Consider the following 17,528-nt stretch of genomic DNA (forward strand, 5'->3'; position numbering starts at 1 on the left):
ACCTAACTTCACAAATGGGCGACAGCCGCCTGAAGAATGCGTCTGCCCAAGCTCGCATCTGCCGAAGCATGAGCATGCACTTGGTAGTGCTTTGAAAAAGTGTGCAGACTGGACCAAGTGGCAGCCTGACAAACCTGCTGAGCCATAGCCTGGTGCCTGAAAGCCCAGGAGGCACCGACAGCTCTGGTCGAGTGCGCCTTAATCCCTGGCGGAGGAGGCACCTGAGAACACTGGTAGGCATCGGTGATAGCCGACCTGATCCAACGAGCTAGGGTCGGTTTAGAAGCAGCGAGACCCTTGCGCTGACCAGTGGTTAGCACAAAAAGTGAGGTGCACCGCCTAAAAACGGCGGTGCGTGACACATAGATTCGGAGCGCCCGCACCAAATCTAAGGAGTGCAACGCCTTCTCAAAGCGATGCACAGGGGCCGGACAAAGAGAAGGCAATGAAATGTCCTGGTTAAGGTGGAAAGGAGACACCACCTTAGGGAGAAAGTCCGGAGTCGGACGAAGAACCACCTTGTCTTGGTGAAACACCAAAAAGGGGGATTCCGAAGAGAGCGCAGCCAAATCAGAAACTCTCCTGAGAGAAGTTATGGCTACTAAAAAAACAACTTTCTGTGAAAGTCTAAACAAAAGGAACTTCCCTGAGAGGCTCAAATGGGGGTTTCTGTAAGGCCGTGAGGACCAGATTAAGGTCCCAGGGATCCAAGGGCCGCCGGTAAGGAGGAATGATGTGAGATGCGCCCTGCATGAAGGTGCGCACCTGAGCCAGACGGGCGATACGCCGCTGGAACAATACCGACCGAGCCGACACCTGTCCCTTGAGGGAATTGAGGGACAGTCCTAGCTGTAGACCGGACTGTAGAAAAGACAGGATGGTCGGCAAGGAGAACGGCCAAGGAGCATGGTCGGAAGAGCGACACCAGGACAGGAAAATCCTCCAAGTCCTGTGGTAAATCTTGGCCGAGGAAGACTTCCGAGCCTGAGTCATGGTGGAGATGACCTCAGAGGGAATGCCTGAAGCCGTCAGGATCCAGGACTCAAGAGCCACGCCGTCAATCTGAGAGCCGCAGAATTCTGGCGGAAGAACGGACCTTGAGAGAGAAGGTCTGGGCGGTCCGGGAGATGCCACGGCACCTCTACGGACAGACGGAGCAGGTCTGGGTACCAAGCTCGCCTGGGCCAGTCCGGAGTAATGAGTATGACTCGACGGCCCTCCATTCTGATCTTGCGCAGAACCCTGGGCAAGAGCGCTAGAGGGGGAAACACATAGGCCAGACGGAACTGAGACCAATCTTGAACCAGTGCGTCTGCTGCGAAGGCTTGAGGATCGTGGGAGCGAGCCACGTAAACCGGAACCTTGTTGTTGTGCCGGGATGCCATTAGATCCACTTCCGGAGTGCCCCACTTGCGGCAGATTGATCTGAACACTGACGGATGCAGGGCCCACTCGCCGCTGTCCACGGTTTGACGGCTGAGATAATCGGCCTCCCAGTTTTCCACGCCTGGGATGTGGACTGCAGATATGGTGGACTTGGAGTCCTCCGTCCACTGGAGGATTCGTTGAACCTCCAACATCGCCAGACGGCTGTGAGTCCCGCCCTGGTGATCGATGTAGGCAACCGCTGTCGCGTTGTCCGACTGAACTCGAATGTGCCTGCCCGCCAACAGGTGGTGAAAGGCTAGGAGAGCTAGAAACACAGCTCTGATCTCCAGCACATTGATCGAGAGGGCTGATTCGGACGGAGTCCAAGTGCCCTGTGCTCGGTGATGGAGAAATACTGCTCCCCAACCGGAGAGGCTGGCATCCGTGATGAGGATCACCCAGGACGGAGTCAAGAAGGAGCGTCCCTGTGACAGAGAGAGGGGCCGAAGCCACCACTGAAGGGAGCTCCTGGTCTGTGACGACAGAGCCACCAGCCTGTGCAAGGAAGAGATCCGCTTGTCCCAACAGCGGAGAATGTCCAGCTGCAGGGGACGCAGATGGAACTGGGCAAAGGGAACCGCTTCCATTGACGCCACCATCTGACCCAGCACCTGCATGAGGTGTCTGATGGAATGACGGCGGTGCCTCAGCAGAGAGCGCACCGCCAGACGAAGGGACTGCTGTTTGACTAAGGGCAACTTGACAAGTGCCGGCAGAGTCTCGAATTGCATCCCTAGGTACATAAGCACCTGGGTCGGGGTCAGAGTGGACTTGGGCAGGTTGACAAGCCACCCGAACTGAACTAGCGTGGCGAGAGTGAGAGAGACACTCCGCTGGCAGTCTGCACTGGATGAGGCCTTGACTAGAAGGTCGTCCAGGTAAGGAATCACTGCCAACCCCTGGAGGTGCAGGACCGCAACCACTGCTGCCATGACCTTGGTGAATACTCGAGGGGCCGTGGCTAAGCCGAAGGGGAGAGCCACGAATTGGAAATGTTCCTCTCCGATTGCAAAGCGTAGCCAACGCTGGTGTGAAACCGCAATAGGCACATGCAGATAGGCATCTCTGATGTCGATGGATGCCAGAAAATCTCCTTGGGTCATTGAGGCAATGACCGATCTCAGAGATTCCATGCGAAAGTGCCGCACCTGAACATGCCTGTTGAGAAGCTTGAGATCCAGGATGGGCCGGAAGGAACCGTCCTTCTTGGGGACTAGAAAGAGGTTTGAGTAGAAACCGCTGAACCGTTCCCGGGCGGGAACCGGAACAATTACACCGTTGGCCTGCAGGGATGCCACGGCCTGAGAGAAGGCGGCGGCTTTGGAGCAGGGGGGGGTGGACAGAAAAAATCTGTTTGGCGGGCTGGAAGAAAATTCTATCCTGTAGCCGTGGGAGATGATATCCCGCACCCACTGATCGGAGACGTGTTGAAACTACACGTCGCCAAAGCGGGAGAGCCTGCCACCGACCAAGGACGTTGCTGGCGCAGCCAGATAGTCAAGAGGAGGCTGCCTTAGTGGCAGCGGCTCCTCCGGTCTTTTGAGGACGCGGCTTTGCGCGCCAGTTGGATTTACGATCCTTGGCTGCGGTAGTGGACGAGGTCGAGGGCTTAGAGGATGACCAGTTAGAGGAACGAAAGGAACGAAACCTCGATTGGTTCCTGCCCTGGACAGGTTTCCTGGCTTTAGTTTGTGGCAAGGAAGTACTCTTCCCGCCAGTAGCTTCCTTAATTATGTCATCCAGCTGTTCCCCAAACAGCCGGGACCCAGCAAAAGGGAGACTCGCAAGGTACTTCTTAGAGGAAGCGTCTGCTTTCCACTCTCGAAGCCACAAGATCCTGCGGATCGCGAGGGAGTTAGCGGAGGCCACCGCCGTGCGGTGAGAAGCCTCCAGGATGGCAGACATGGCGTAGGATGCAAAAGCCGAAGCTTGAGAAGTTAAGGCATCCATCTCAGGAATAGAGTCCCTGGTGAGGGAATGTATCTCCGCCAGAGAGGCAGAGACTGCCTTAAGAGCCCACACTGCCGCAAAAGACGGGGAGAACGAGGCTCCTGCCGCCTCATATACAGACTTGGCCAGAAGGTCAACCTGGCGGTCAGTGGGATCCATAAGAGAAGTGCCATCAGCCACAGCTACGACTGTGCGGGCTGAGATTCTGGACACCGGAGGGTCTACCTTTGGGGACTGGGCCCATTCCTTAACCACCTCTGGTGGAAAAGGAAAACGGTCATCCGAACTACGCTTCGGAAAACGTTTGTCAGGACAGGCCCTGGGCTTGGTAACAGTGGTCTGAAAGCTGGAGTGGTTAAAAAAAACATACTCCTAGCTTTCTTAGGTGAGGTAAACTGGTGTATCTCTACCAGAGAGGCTTGTTCCTCTGACTCTGGTGGGTTGAGGTTCAGTACGGAGTTAATGGACGCAATCAAGTCACTAACATCCGCATCACCCTCAGACAAGTCAATGGGGTACATAGAGGTAGCGTCTGAGCCCACAGTAAACGAATCCTCCTCGCCCTGCACCTCGGCACGTGAATCAGAGCCGTGGGAAGAGGAAGGAGAAGGGTCCCTGCGTCTCCGTTTAGGGGGACGGGGTCCTAGGACATGCTCTGAGAGCTCTGCAGAGCTCGGAGCAGCAGAGGCACCCTGAGAAGGGGGCTGATGCATGGTCAGCAGTGTCCGGGACAGCTGCCCCATGGAGTCGGCAAAAGACTGGGAAATAGCTTGTGAAAAGGATGCTACCCAAGCCGGGGGTTCAGCCACCGGGGCCGGAGCAGCCGGAGGGACCCCTGAGGAGGCTCCAGGCTGAGACACAACCATATTAGCACAGGCATCACAATGTGGGTATGTGCTTGGCTCTGGCAGAATGAGCTTACATGCAGTGCATATAGCGTACATGTTTGCAGCCTTGCTTCGGGTGACAGACATGCTGCTGAGGTGGAAGCTCTGCAGCAAGAATACACTCCTGTAGAATGCCCTGAGAGTGTATAATAAAAACCCCACAACCAGAGGTTGTGGCTTACCAGACCGCTCTCTGTGTGCCCTCCGGATTCCACAGCTCCAAGCCCCAGTGAAGCGTCAGCCTTCCTAAACAGCAGCAGCTGCAGCATCCAGCGCCGTCCAGTGTAAGAACGCTGAGAAAATGGCGCTGGAAGGAGGAGGGGGGGGCGGGTATTAGCCCAAGAGCGGGAAAACGGAGGGCCAGGGAGAGATACAGGGGAGGGAACATCTCCCCAGAGAGGAGTGCCCTCCCCTCTGCTGGCAGTGCGGTGGGTGGCGCCACGCTATGCATCCTGTATGCATGACATGCAGAGAAGCCGAAACCGAAACTAGGCCCAAACTGAAGCCGGGGCCTAGATTTTAAAATGCGGCCGACGAGCAGGCACCTTCGGCGCGGTTCTCAGGGGAAACCCCCAGAACCGGCCGGAATTTATAGTAACGATAAAACACATACTGTCCCCCTAATAAAAGTACCCGGGACCCCTGAAAAACGTCTCAATACTTAGCTTTTGAGACGCAGGGCCAGTCCCTGAGGGGGGTTGAACGCTCCTTCCAGCAGGAACCAGACAGGGCTGCGGATGGAGACCGGTCTCCTGCAAGCAGAGAGGACCGTGACGGCTCCCACTTCAAACCAGAGCCTCTCAGAGGATGTGAAGGAGCGCGGCATGTAAGGCTCCAGCCTTGTAAAGTCAACCTTAACAGCACCGCCGACAGAGTGGGGTGTGAAGGGACATGCCGGGAGTCCAGACTGGACCCGCTTTTCTTCCAAATCTTTAAAATCAAAATAAAAATGAAAAAAAAAAAAATATCAGAGAATGCATGTGTGTGTGACCTCCTGAAACACAAAGCATTGAACTGGTTAGATTGTCATCCAGGGGGTGTATATAGCCCGGAGGGAGGAGCTACACGTTTGAGTGTAGTACTTTGTGTGTCCTCCGGAGGCAGAAGCTATACACCCATGGTTTGGGTCTCCCATAAGGAACGATAAAGAAAAAGAATTTACGGTAAGTAACAAAATTCTCTTTTTCTTTATCGTTCCTTATGGGAGACCCAGACCATGGGACGTCTCAAAGCAGTCCATGGGTGGGAAATAAACAGAAACTGAGAAGTAGGCAAAACCTAACTTCACAAATGGGCGACAGCCGCCCGAAGGATGCGTCTGCCCAAGCTCGCATCTGCCGAAGCATGAGCATGCACTTGGTAGTGCTTCGAAAAGGTGTGCAGACTAGACCAAGTGGCAGCCTGACAGACCTGCTGAGCCGTAGCCTGGTGCCTGAAAGCCCAAGAGGCACCGACAGCTCTGGTCGAGAGCGCCTTGAACCCCAGCGGGGGAGGCACCTGAGAACGTTGGTAGGCATCTGATATGGCCGACCTAATCCAACGAGCTAGGGTCGGTTTAGAAGCCGAGAGACCCTTGCGCTGATCTGTGGTCAGCACAAAAAGAGAGGTGCACCGCCTAAGAACGGCGGTGCGTGACACATAGATCCGGAGCGTCCGCACCAAATCTAAAGCATGCAACGCTTTCTCAAAGCGATGCACAGGGCCCGAACAAAGGGAAGACCATGAAATGTCCTGGTTAAGGTGGAAAGGAGACACCACCTTAGGGAGAAAACCCCTGGAGTCGGGCGGAGAACCACCTTGTCTTGGTGAAAAAACCAAAAAGGGTGACTCCGAAGACAGCACAGTCATATCAGAGACTCTCTTGAGAGAAGTTAAGCCCACCAGAAAGGCCACTTTCTGTGAAAGATGAAACAACGAAACCTCCCTAAGAGGCTCAAAGGAGGGTTTCAGTAAGACCGTGAGGACCAGATTAAGGTCCCAGGGATCCAGAGGCCGCCGGCAAGGCGGAATGATGTAAGATGCGCCCTGCATGAAGGTGCGCACCTGGGCCAGTCGGGCGATACGCCGCTGGAACAAAACTGATAGAGCCGAGACCTGTCCCTTGAGGGAGAGTCCTAGCTGCAGACCGGACTGTAGAAAGGACAGGATGGTCAGCAAGGAAAAAGGCCAAGGAGCATGGCCGGAAGAGCGATACCAGGACAGGAAAATTCTCCAAGTCCTGTGGTAAAGCCTGGCCGAGGAAGACTTCCGAGCCCGAGTTATAGTGGAGATGACCTCGGAAGGAATGCCTGAAGCCGTAAGGATCCAGGACCCAAGAGTCACGCCGTCAATCTGAGAGCCACAGAAATCTGGCGGAAAAACGGACCTTGTGAGAGAAGGTCTGGGCAGTCCGGGAGATGCCACGGCACCTCTACGGACAGACGGAGCAGGTCTGGGAACCAAGCTCGCTTGGGCCAGTCTGGGGCGATGAGTATGACCCGACGGCCCTTCATTCTGATCTTGCGCAGGACTCTGGGCAAGAGGGGAAAAGCACGTAGGTCAGACGGAACTGGGACCAATCCTGAACCAGCGCGCCCGCCGCCAAGGCCTGAGGATCGTGCGAGCCACGTAAACCGGGACCTTGTTGTTGTGCCGGGATGCCATTAGATCCACTTCCGGAGTGCCCCACTTGCGGCCGATTGACCGGAACACTGCCGGACGCAGGGCCCACTCGCCGCTGTCCACGGTTTGACGGCTGAGATAATCTGCCTCCCAGTGTTCTACGCCTGGGATGTGGACTGCGGAATGCGTTGAATTTCCAACAGGGCTAGGCGGCTGCGAGTCCCCCCCTGGTGATTGATGTAGGCAACTGCTGTCGCATTGTCTGACTGCACTCGAATGTGCTTGCCCACCGACAGGTGGTGAAAAGCTACGAGAGTTAGGAGCACAGCTCTGATTTCCAGCACATTGATCGAGAGGGCTGATTCGGACGGAGTCCAAGTGCCCTGTGCTCGGTGGTGGAGAAACACTGCTCCCCAGCCGGATAGACTGGCATCCGTGGTGAGAATTACCCGGGACGGGGCCATAAAGGAGCGTCCCCGGAACAGAGAGAGAAGGGCCTAAGCCACCACTAAAAAGCTCCTAGTCTGTGGCGACAGAGCCACCAGGTTGTGCAAGGAAGAGGGCCGCTTGTCCCAACAGCGGAGAATGTCCAGCTGCAGGGGACGCAGATGGAACTGGCAAAGGGAACCGCTTCCATTGACGCCACCATCTGACCCAGCACCTGCATGAGGTGCCTGATGGAATGACGGGGGAGCCTCAGCAGAGAGCGAACCGTCAGATGAAGGGACCGCTGTTTGACTAAGGGCAGCTTCACAAGTGCCAGCAGAGTCTCGAATTGCATCCCTAGGTACGTAAGTTCCTGGTCAGGGTCAGAGTGGACTTGTAGCGAGAGTGAGCGCGACACTCCGCTGACAGTCTGCACTGGATGAAGCCTTAACTAGAAGGTCGTCCCGGAAAGGAATCACTGCCAACCCCTGGAGGTGCAGAACCGCACCACTGCTGCCGTGTGAATACACGAGGGGCCGTGGCTAACCCGAAGGGGAGAGCCACGAATTGGAAATGTCCCTCTCCGATTACCAAACGTAGCCAACGCTGGAGTGAAACTGCGATTGGCACATGCAGATAGACATCTCTGATGTCGATGGATGCTTAGAAATCTCCTAGGGTCATTGACTGATCGCAGAGACTCCATGCAAAAAAAGACGCACCTGAACATGCTTGTTGAGAAGCTTGAGATCCAGGTCGGAAGGCACCGTCCCTTTCGGGGACTAGGAAGAGATTTGAGTAGAAATCTCAGAACCGTTCCCAGTCGGGAACTGGTACAATTACTCCATTGGCCTGCAAGAATGCCACAGCCTGTGAGAAGGCGGCGGCCATGGAGCAGGGGGGAGGTGACAGAAAAAAATCTGTTTGGCGGGCTGGATAGAATTCCATTCTGTAGCCGTGGGGATGGTATCCCATACCCACTGATCGAAGACGTGTTGGAACCACACGTCGCCCAAGCTTAAATTGTCATCGGCTCTGTATTTTCGGGGCGGCCGGGACTCGAACTCGTGGAGCTGTGAGTTCATTGTTTCAAAGGCAGCAGCTTTACCACTGAGCTACTGCCTCTATTTGGGAGAGCCTGCCACCGACCAAGGCCGTTACTGGCGCGGCCAGATAATCAAGAGGAGGCTGCCTTGGAGGCAGCAGCTCCTGCGGACTTCTGAGGACGCGGCTTCATGCGCCAGTTGGTTTACGGACCCTGGCTGAGTTAGTGGACGAGGCCTAGGGCTTAGAGGACGACCAGTTAGAGGGACGAAAGGAACGAAACCTCGACTGGTTCATGCCCTGGGGGTTTGTGGCATGGAAGTACTCTTCCTGCCAAAAGCTTCCTTAATAAGTTCATCCAGCTGTTCCCGAATAGACTGGTCCCAGCAAAAGGGAGCTCAGCAAGGAACTTCGTAAGAAGCATCTGCCTTCCACTCTCGAAGCCACAGGAGCCTGCGGATAGCGAGGGAAGTAGCCGAGGCCACCGCAGTGCGGTGACAGTCTCCAGCATGGCAGACATGGCATAGGATGAAAAGACTAAAGCCTGGAAGTTAAAGCAACCATTTCGGGCATAGAGTCCCTGGTGAGGGAATGCATCTCCTCCAGAGAAGCAGAGATGGCTTTGAGAGGCCGCACTGCTGCAAAAGATGGGGAGAACGAGGCCCCTGCCGCCTCATATTTAGGTTTGGCCAGAAGGTCAACCTAGCGGACAGTGGAATCCTTAGAGAGGTGCCGTCAGCCTCTGATACAACTGTCCGGGCTGAAAGTCTAGACACCGGAGGGTCCACCCTTGGTGAATGAGCCCACTCCTTGACCACCTCTGGTGGAAGGGGAAAACAGTCATGAGAACCACGCTTTGGGAAGCGTCTGTCAGGACGGGCTCTGGGCCTGGTCACAGTGGCTGAAAAACTGGAGTGGTTAAGGAACACACTCCTTGTTCTCTTAAGGTATACAGATGCTTTTCTGCCAGAGGGGGATGCTCCCCTGATACAGGCGGATTGAGGTCCAGTACAAATATAATGGACGCAATCAAATCATTAGCATCTGCGTCACCTTCGGACAGATCAATGGTACATGAAGTAGCGTCCGAGCCCCTAGTAAAGGCATCCTCCTCGTCCTGCAAGTCAGCTCGTGAATCAGAGCCGCGGGACGAGGAAGGAAGGGGAACCTGCGTCTCCGTTTTAGGAGGACGGGGTCTGAGACCAGATAAAGAATCCTCTGTGAGCCTTGCTGAGCAAGCCGTAGCAGCAGAAGCGCCCTGAGAAGGGGGCTGATGCATGCTCAGCAGAGTCCGGGACAGCTGTCCCCTGGAGAGAGGGATTATACTCAAACCGGGGGTTCAGTCACCAGAGCCGGAACAGCCGGAGGGACCACTGATGAGCTTCCAGGCTGATGTTAGAGCAAGCATCACAATGTGGTTATGTGCTCGGTACAGGCAGTACGAGTCTACATGCAGTGCATAGTAAGAACAGCCTTGCTCTGATGTGAGGCATGCTGCAGAAGTGGGGGTTCTGTCCAGAATGACCCCCAGCAGAGAAGAAGCATCTGCCTTCCACTCTCTGTATAAGCAACTGCACAACCGGAGGTTGTGATTTGCCAGACTGTTTAACATAGAGACATCTCTGTGCCCTCCAGATCCCCCAGCCCAGGCCCCCATTTGTCACAATGTGGTATGCAGCATTGAGAACGCTGATAACATGGCGCCGGAGAGGGGGCAGGGCCTACTCTGAGAGCGGGCTCCGGAGGGCAAATGAGGTATACAGGGGAGGGAATCTTTCCTCAGTGAGGAGTGTCCTCCCCTGTGCTGAACAGCCGCTGGGCGGAGCCGCACTGTCCCTCTGCATGACTGACATGCAGGGGCAGTGAAACCGAAAGTAGGCCGCAACTGAAGCCGGGGCCTCGATTTTTACATGCGGCCGACGAGCAGGCACCCTCGGCGCGGTTCTCAGGAAAAACCCAGAGAACCGCCGGAAATCACAGCAAAGTTAACAAACACACTCCCCCCTCAATAAATGTACAAGGGACCCCTGAATAACGTCTCAATACTTAGCTTATGAGACGCAGGGCCATGTCCCTGGGGGGGGGGGGGGTAAATGCTCCGTCCGGCAGGATCCTGACAGGGCTGCGGATGGAGACCGGTCTCCTGCAAGCAGAGAACCGTGATGGCTCCCACTTCAAGCCAGAGCCCCAGGGGATGGTGAAGGAGCGCGGCATGTAAGGCTCCAGCCTTGTAAAGTCAACCTTAACAGCACCGCCGACACAGTGGGGTGAGAAGGGACATGCCGGGAGTCCAGACTGGACCCGCTTTTCTTCCAAATCTTTGAAATCAAAAAATTAAAAATCAAAAATCAGAACATGCATGTGTGTGTGACCTCCTGAACACAAAGCATTGAACTGGTTGGATTTGTCATCCGGGGGGTGTATATGCTCGGAGGGAGGAGCTACACTTTTAGCGTAGTACTTTGTGTGTCCTCCGGAGGCAGAAGCTATACACCCATGGTCTGGGTCTCCCATAAGGAACGATAAAGAAAATAGCGATTGAGAAGGGGTTGTCCAAGTAGTGGATAACCACTTTAAGCACACAGGTCATTAGGGGTTACATTAGGTGGATTTTACAGGAATCCTTAACAGAGAGGCCCCCACTGGCTACTTAGGCATCTGTTCATGGGTACAGTGTGTCACATTATGCTTTTCAATCCATCAAAAGGAAACATTTTTGCTCCTGTATACTGTGATCTCCTCTAATAGGAACATACAATGGATTAAAACAACAGAGACCCGGGCGTCAAACAGAGACCCGGGCGTCAAACAGAGACCCGGGCGTCAAACAGAGACCCGGGCGTCAAACAGAGACCCGGGCGTCAAACAGAGACCCGGGCGTCAAACAGAGACCCGGGCGTCAAACAGAGACCACATCGAGAATAGTCAAAAGGGTCATACAGCAGCAAAAGGCGTACATAAAACATCCCTAGATTGAAATATGTCATTGAAAGAAAGCCACATGTGGAAGTATAGAAATAAGGAAAAATAAAGGAATTTCTTAATGCAATCGTAAAATAAATAATTACCAAAGTTATAGGTGCTTGGAAAGTAGAACTGTTCTGGTGGTGGATATGCAGGTGGAACACCTCTACTCAAACTGCGTTCATGAACAAGAACATCAAAGATGCTGTCATCAGTTATGTTTGTCAAAGCTTCAAGAGACCAGAATGCAAAATATGAGCAGTTTCTGAGAAACTGACCAGGCCTGTGAGAGAAAAACCATCAATTAGGGTAAAAATGAAAGACTTACTCTGCTATCACCCAAGAAAAAAAAAAAAAATCTGCACCTCTTACCTTAAAGAATCTGGCATCTGTGCTTGATACCAACGATTTATATCAAACACTCCCATGTATATTGAAGGCTTATTTTGTCCATACGTATAAGCTTGCCAGGTGAATATTGACACACTGGTGTCAGGCGATGTAACTAAAAAGGAAGACATTACAAATATAAATATACATAAAACATTACTTACAATCTGAGACCATTTCATTGACAAAACTTTTTCCAAGCTTTATGAAAATGTTTAAAGTTCTGCAAACTACACGCAGGTAGGGTACTGCATTTTCAGACACTGTCCTGTCAGCAGGTTTCTGCAAGGTAACCTCTGATTAGCAGTTTCTGTCTATGGAAATATAAACTGGAAGTCTGGTGTGGGTGGGGTAGCTCCCAGCTCTGCTATATGCAACATCTACCGTAAAATGTTTCACTGTGTCAGAACAGCCGCACACAGTATCTCTTTGCCTACATTATGCTGCTCTCAGTTGAGGTAAGAAAAATCTGCTGACAGATTCCCTTTAATGGTGGCAGAAAAGGTAAATAAAATGTTTAGATGCTTTGGAAACATTGAGTTTTCAACTGTCTAGAAGTGCATCTTACATAAACCGTTACCCATGATTCATTTAATGACAAATTCACTGTTGCAGTTAAAGGTTTATTCTCATTTTCCACGAAGGATAAGTTTAGATAGTAATTCTAGAAAACAAGCAACTTTGCAATTTATGTTTTACCAGCTGTACTACCCGGCTTCGCCCGGGTTAATAACTGTGGTTAACAAAATAGAATATATTAACATTCCCGGGATAGAATGAATAAATAGAATGTATTAACGCCCGGGATAGTATATATCTGGCCGCCCGCTTCCCTGGCCGCCCGCTTCCCTGGCCGCCCGCTTCCCTGGCCGCCTCTTTGTCTGTTTCTTTGTCTGTGTCTGTCTCTTTGTGTCCGTTTCTTACCCTGTCTGTCTCTTTCCCTGGCTGCATTGTGACACATCAACATTCGATATAAGGGTGTGGCTGTGCATTCTTCTGAAGTTCTGGCTGCACTGTGGCTCCCAGCTCCATTCGCTTTAATGGAGGCAGGTTTTTTAGGGAATGTAAAGCGCGGGGTTACAATTTGTTAAAGTTTCCCCTCAAAACATAGCCTATGACGCTCTCGGGGTCCAGAAGTGTGAGTGTGCAAAATTTTGTGGCTGTAGCTGCGACGGTGCAGATGCCAATCCCGGACACACACATTCAGCTTTATATATTTGATTAAAACTTGTTCCCGCTCTGCTATTAAATAGATTGTGCCACAATGAAAATGCAGTCCGATATGAAAACATCACGGGTATTAAGGAGCAGATTAGGGGTGCATATCTAGAGACTAATATAATGCTGCCTGCAGGGACTGCAAGGCAAGAGTTAGAAGAGGTGAATCCAGTAATGAAGTGAGTCCTGCAAGGGAGACCAAAAGCAGTAAGGAAAAAAAAAAAAAAAAAGTAGAACTGTTAAATTCATATTTTGCATATAGTTCTCTAAGAGAGAGAGAATGTAACCAACTGATATTCACTGTACTATCAAAGGAATAAGGCTGGGGTCACACAGGGACTACTGTGATCCTCACATGACACTCAGCTCACACTAGCAGCACAGCAGGAGCCAAGTGTCATGAATTGGACCTCAGGTGCGAAGGGAGGGCCAGCACCGTGAGGACGGGAGGGCCAGCACCGTGAGGACGGGAGGGCCAGCACCGTGAGGACGGGAGGGCCAGCACCGTGAGGACGGGAGGGCCAGCACCGTGAGGACGGGAGGGCCAGCACCGTGAGGACGGGAGGGCCAGCACCGTGAGGACGGGAGGGCCAGCACCGTGAGGACGGGAGGGCCAGCACCGTGAGGAAGGGAGGGCCAGCACCGTGAGGAAGGGAGGGCCAGCACCGTGAGGAAGGGAGGGCCAGCACCGTGAGGAAGGGAGGGCCAGCACCGTGAGGAAGGGAGGGCCAGCACCGTGAGGAAGGGAGGGCCAGCACCGTGAGGAAGGGAGGGCCAGCACCGTGAGGAAGGGAGGGCCAGCACCGTGAGGAAGGGAGGGCCAGCACCGTGAGGAAGGGAGGGCCAGCACCGTGAGGAAGGGAGGGCCAGCACCGTGAGGAAGGGAGGGCCAGCACCGTGAGGAAGGGAGGGCCAGCACCGTGAGGAAGGGAGGGCCAGCACCGTGAGGAAGGGAGGGCCAGCACCGTGAGGAAGGGAGGGAGGGATTTATCTCCCTCTCTCCTCCGTTGCCGGCTATTGCCATTCACGCTCTGCACTCTCGGTACACTGGTGTAATGCGAGTGCAGTGCGATTTTTCTCTCGCCCAATAGACTTAAATGGGCGTGAAAGAAACAAGGATCGCATTGCACCCACAGCATGTTGCGATTGCTTTCTCGGTCCGATTAGGGCGGAGAAAATAAATCACTCCGGGGTGCTGGCAGATAGGCTAATACTGGTCCGAGTGGAAAGTGATGTTTTATCGCATTCCACTCGCTCTGATTTTCATGCCGTGTGCCTTAGGCCTAAAAGATCCACTGTATCTATAAACAGATGGTGAAGGAACACTTAGCAAATTTAAATCTCCTGGTCCAGATGAATTACATCCTAGGGTACTGAAGAAGAAATTGCAGAACTGCTAGACACAATCTTTGAAAATTCCCTTTAGCACTGTTTGGAACCTGCCCGGTGTTTTCACTTCAAACCGCTCTACCGGGAGGAAAGGAACTTTAATCCTCCTAGCTGTATTCATGTTTCAATCACAGGGAAGGCACCGGTGTGGCTTCAGTCACCACTCTGTATCGAGAGCTGCGGCTGTAACTGCTCTGCATTAGAACCAGTTGTCGTTCAGGGTGGGGGACGCAGTTACAGCTGTTGCTGTCTGCAGTGATAGCAGCACATGAGGAGTTTGACATAAGGAGAGCCCTTTTGCCAGTCCATCAGCACCTCCACTGTGCGATAAAGACTGCCTATGAACTGTGGTAAAAAAAATGGCAATGGCTTTTGTGTCTGCCATATACTAAATTAACAAATACTAGTTGGGGGCTGATAGTTGGTCAGTAGAAAAAAGGAAAGGGGGGGGGGGAAGGCTAGTGTAGTGCATTACCTATGCGATAAGATTATTTGCAAGTGCTCTTTGGGTACTGATGTTTTAGTGTAACAAGGGAGGGGCGGGTTGGCGGTGGTGTGAGAAAAAAGGTACCACAAAAAAAAAAAAAATAAAAAAATAAATACATATCGTCACAACACAAAAAACAACTTATGACCAGATATAGTTGCCTTCATGCAAAACGTATGGCTGTCGGAATATGGTGACAAAAAACAGATATTTATTTCAAGTGGAATTTATTGCTTAAACGCTCAAAATATATAAAAAATTGATATTGCCATAAACAGGGTGAATAAAGTGAACGCTTCATTTGTGTCCCATGTGGTAAGTGTAAAATGTAAAACATCAGCATTGCTGTTTTTGTTCTAGTTCCACTGAAATAAAATTCATCCCACAAAAAAAAAAAATAATTATAAATATAGCCCCTGGAACGCGAATGACAAAAAAAACAAAAACCAAAAACACATTTCTCCAAAGGCCCAAAAATTGGCCAGTCATGAAGGGGGTTAAAGAGGCTTTTTCCATTCTTGAAAGTGATATTATATACCAAGGTAAATAGACAAACCAGGATGGGCCAAATGTATTACACTTGAAGAAACGTAATCCAGTCTGCTTCTGATCAACAATGACGCATGAGAATGAAACACGGCTGTTGAATTCTACATAGTCATTTTGCGGAAGTTACAAAATTGCAGATCATCTTCTCTAGGTGCCTTACAATGAAAGAAGGGGGGGGAAATAAAAAGAAACAAACCATCATGGAGTCCGTCTTCTCTTTCACTGTGTGCGTGGAATTTTTCTATAGACTGACATCCCAGTAACTTCATGCTGTTTGTCTGACCTCTTAGAAATAGAGTATTAGAGGAAAGATCCAGGTTATACCTCTCCTCACAGTATTCCAAGTTCTGTAAAAACAAATAAATTGAGCGGTATGTACAAGTCATCCTGTTCACCCCAATTACAGTACCATCGACACCTCTCCCTATCCAGTGATATTTATGCAACAGGTTTTTTTTTTTGCTTAACTCCATGTTTTCATCTATCTTATGATAGAAAATACTTTGAGGGAACCCATCAGTGGATTCATGGTGCTCAATCCTCGGGCAGCGTAAGCCAAAACCTGTATGTCTGTAGAACCATGTATAATTACAGCCAGGTATGTTTTATATTTCTGAAATTATACTGGGTTTTAGAGTAAATACAATGAGAAGCTAGAACTATAGGAATAGATGTTACTAGTCCAGCTCTGTTCTTCCCCTCTCCAGGTGAATGACAAGTCGTGTGTGTATATATATACACACACACACACACACACACACACACACACACACACACACACACTAAACTGGAGAGAGACTGAAAGAACTGAGCCAAGGCCTCTGCCAGATTAGTCAGGTCTATTTCCATAGTCAGCGTTTCAAACTAGGTTTTCAATGATGTTACTTTTCAGAGAAAGATATATCTTGCCGCAATCGTGCAGCCAGGATCGGATTCATGCTAGCTGTAGTTCAGGCAATGTGAATCTAGAGCAGAATTAGCTAAAACAAAAAAAAAAAACAACAATTTTTAAACATTGATAAAAACCCTAAATCAAATCAGCATATTTCTGAAAACTCCAGGACACCTTACTATAATGCATACTCCAGATTTAGACAACAGAAAATAGGAAAAACATTTCCTAGTAATTGAAACTTCCCTGGATGTATAAAGTGAAGAGTGAATAGGACTCACTATAAAACACACTCTGGTAGACACACACACACACACACACACACACCTCTGCTACATCATAGCCAAAAACCTCTGCCATACCTTCCATCTCTGAAAGATAAGAAAGAGGGACACATACTGTGGCACGTGCAGTGCGCTTCGGCACTTTATTTTACCCTAAACCACTTCCATAAAGCCACCTGGACTTTTATATGATGCCCCTATAACAACTCACGCACTATGATGCCCCTACAGATTCCCCACCGCACGATGGATGCCCCTATAGTCACACACTTTATACCTGCCTGTCATATCCTTGCTCACTGCCCCTGTGATACTGATCAGGCACATAATGCATTCAGGCCCCGTAACATTCTTGAAGGTTGTTGACAGCCCTTCAGACAGGATGGTGAAGCACAGATCTGTCGGCTCATTGCTACACCATTGTATTTAACAGCATGTGTCCCAGATGCAGTTTAAGGCTGGTTTCACACTACGTCTTTTTAACATCCGTTGAAAACGTTATTTTAGCGGAAGTACGGATCCAGTGCAAATGCGTTTTCATTTCAATGCATTTGCAATGGACTCACGTTAACATCCGTTCACCTGCGTTTGCGTGCGTTATAGTGAGGATCCAGTGACTTGCCGTTTTTTAACATGTTTCAAAAACGCTACTTGTAGCGTTTTTGAGCTGCGTCCAAATACTGCAAATTGCTGGATCCTGACTAAACAGCACGCAAACGCAGGTGAACGCTGGCATGCTGATAGACAGGATCCTGCTTTTGTACTGAGCATGCCCAGAAAGTACTGAGCATGCCCAGAACCAGTCTCGCGTGATCTGTCTCTCTCTCCTCCTCCCTCACCCTCTCTCTCTCTCTCTCTGTCTTTCCCCCTTCCTCTCCTCCCTCTCTCTCCCACCTGAGAGCTGCGGACACTCGTAACCAAGGTAAATATCGCGTAACCACTTCTCTTAGTTACCCGATGTTTACGTTGGTTACGTGTGCAGGCAGCCCTGCTCCTAGCAGCTGCAGACACTCGTAACC

The 17,528-nt window shown here is 51.3% G+C and overlaps 1 protein-coding gene across 1 annotated transcript in view; it reads right to left on the reverse strand.

Moving 5' to 3' along the window:
* The window catches only part of AHCTF1 (AT-hook containing transcription factor 1), a 253,101-nt gene that overhangs the window by 196,649 nt on the left and 38,924 nt on the right, over nucleotides 1-17,528 (reverse strand). Inside the window, 3 exon segments of the mRNA XM_075339614.1 lie at nucleotides 11,405-11,583; nucleotides 11,673-11,805; nucleotides 15,530-15,680. Coding sequence (XP_075195729.1) covers nucleotides 11,405-11,583; nucleotides 11,673-11,805; nucleotides 15,530-15,680 — 463 coding nt within the window.

Source organism: Anomaloglossus baeobatrachus, chromosome 3 (assembly GCF_048569485.1).
Source record: "Anomaloglossus baeobatrachus isolate aAnoBae1 chromosome 3, aAnoBae1.hap1, whole genome shotgun sequence".
Taxonomy (NCBI): domain Eukaryota; kingdom Metazoa; phylum Chordata; class Amphibia; order Anura; family Aromobatidae; genus Anomaloglossus; species Anomaloglossus baeobatrachus.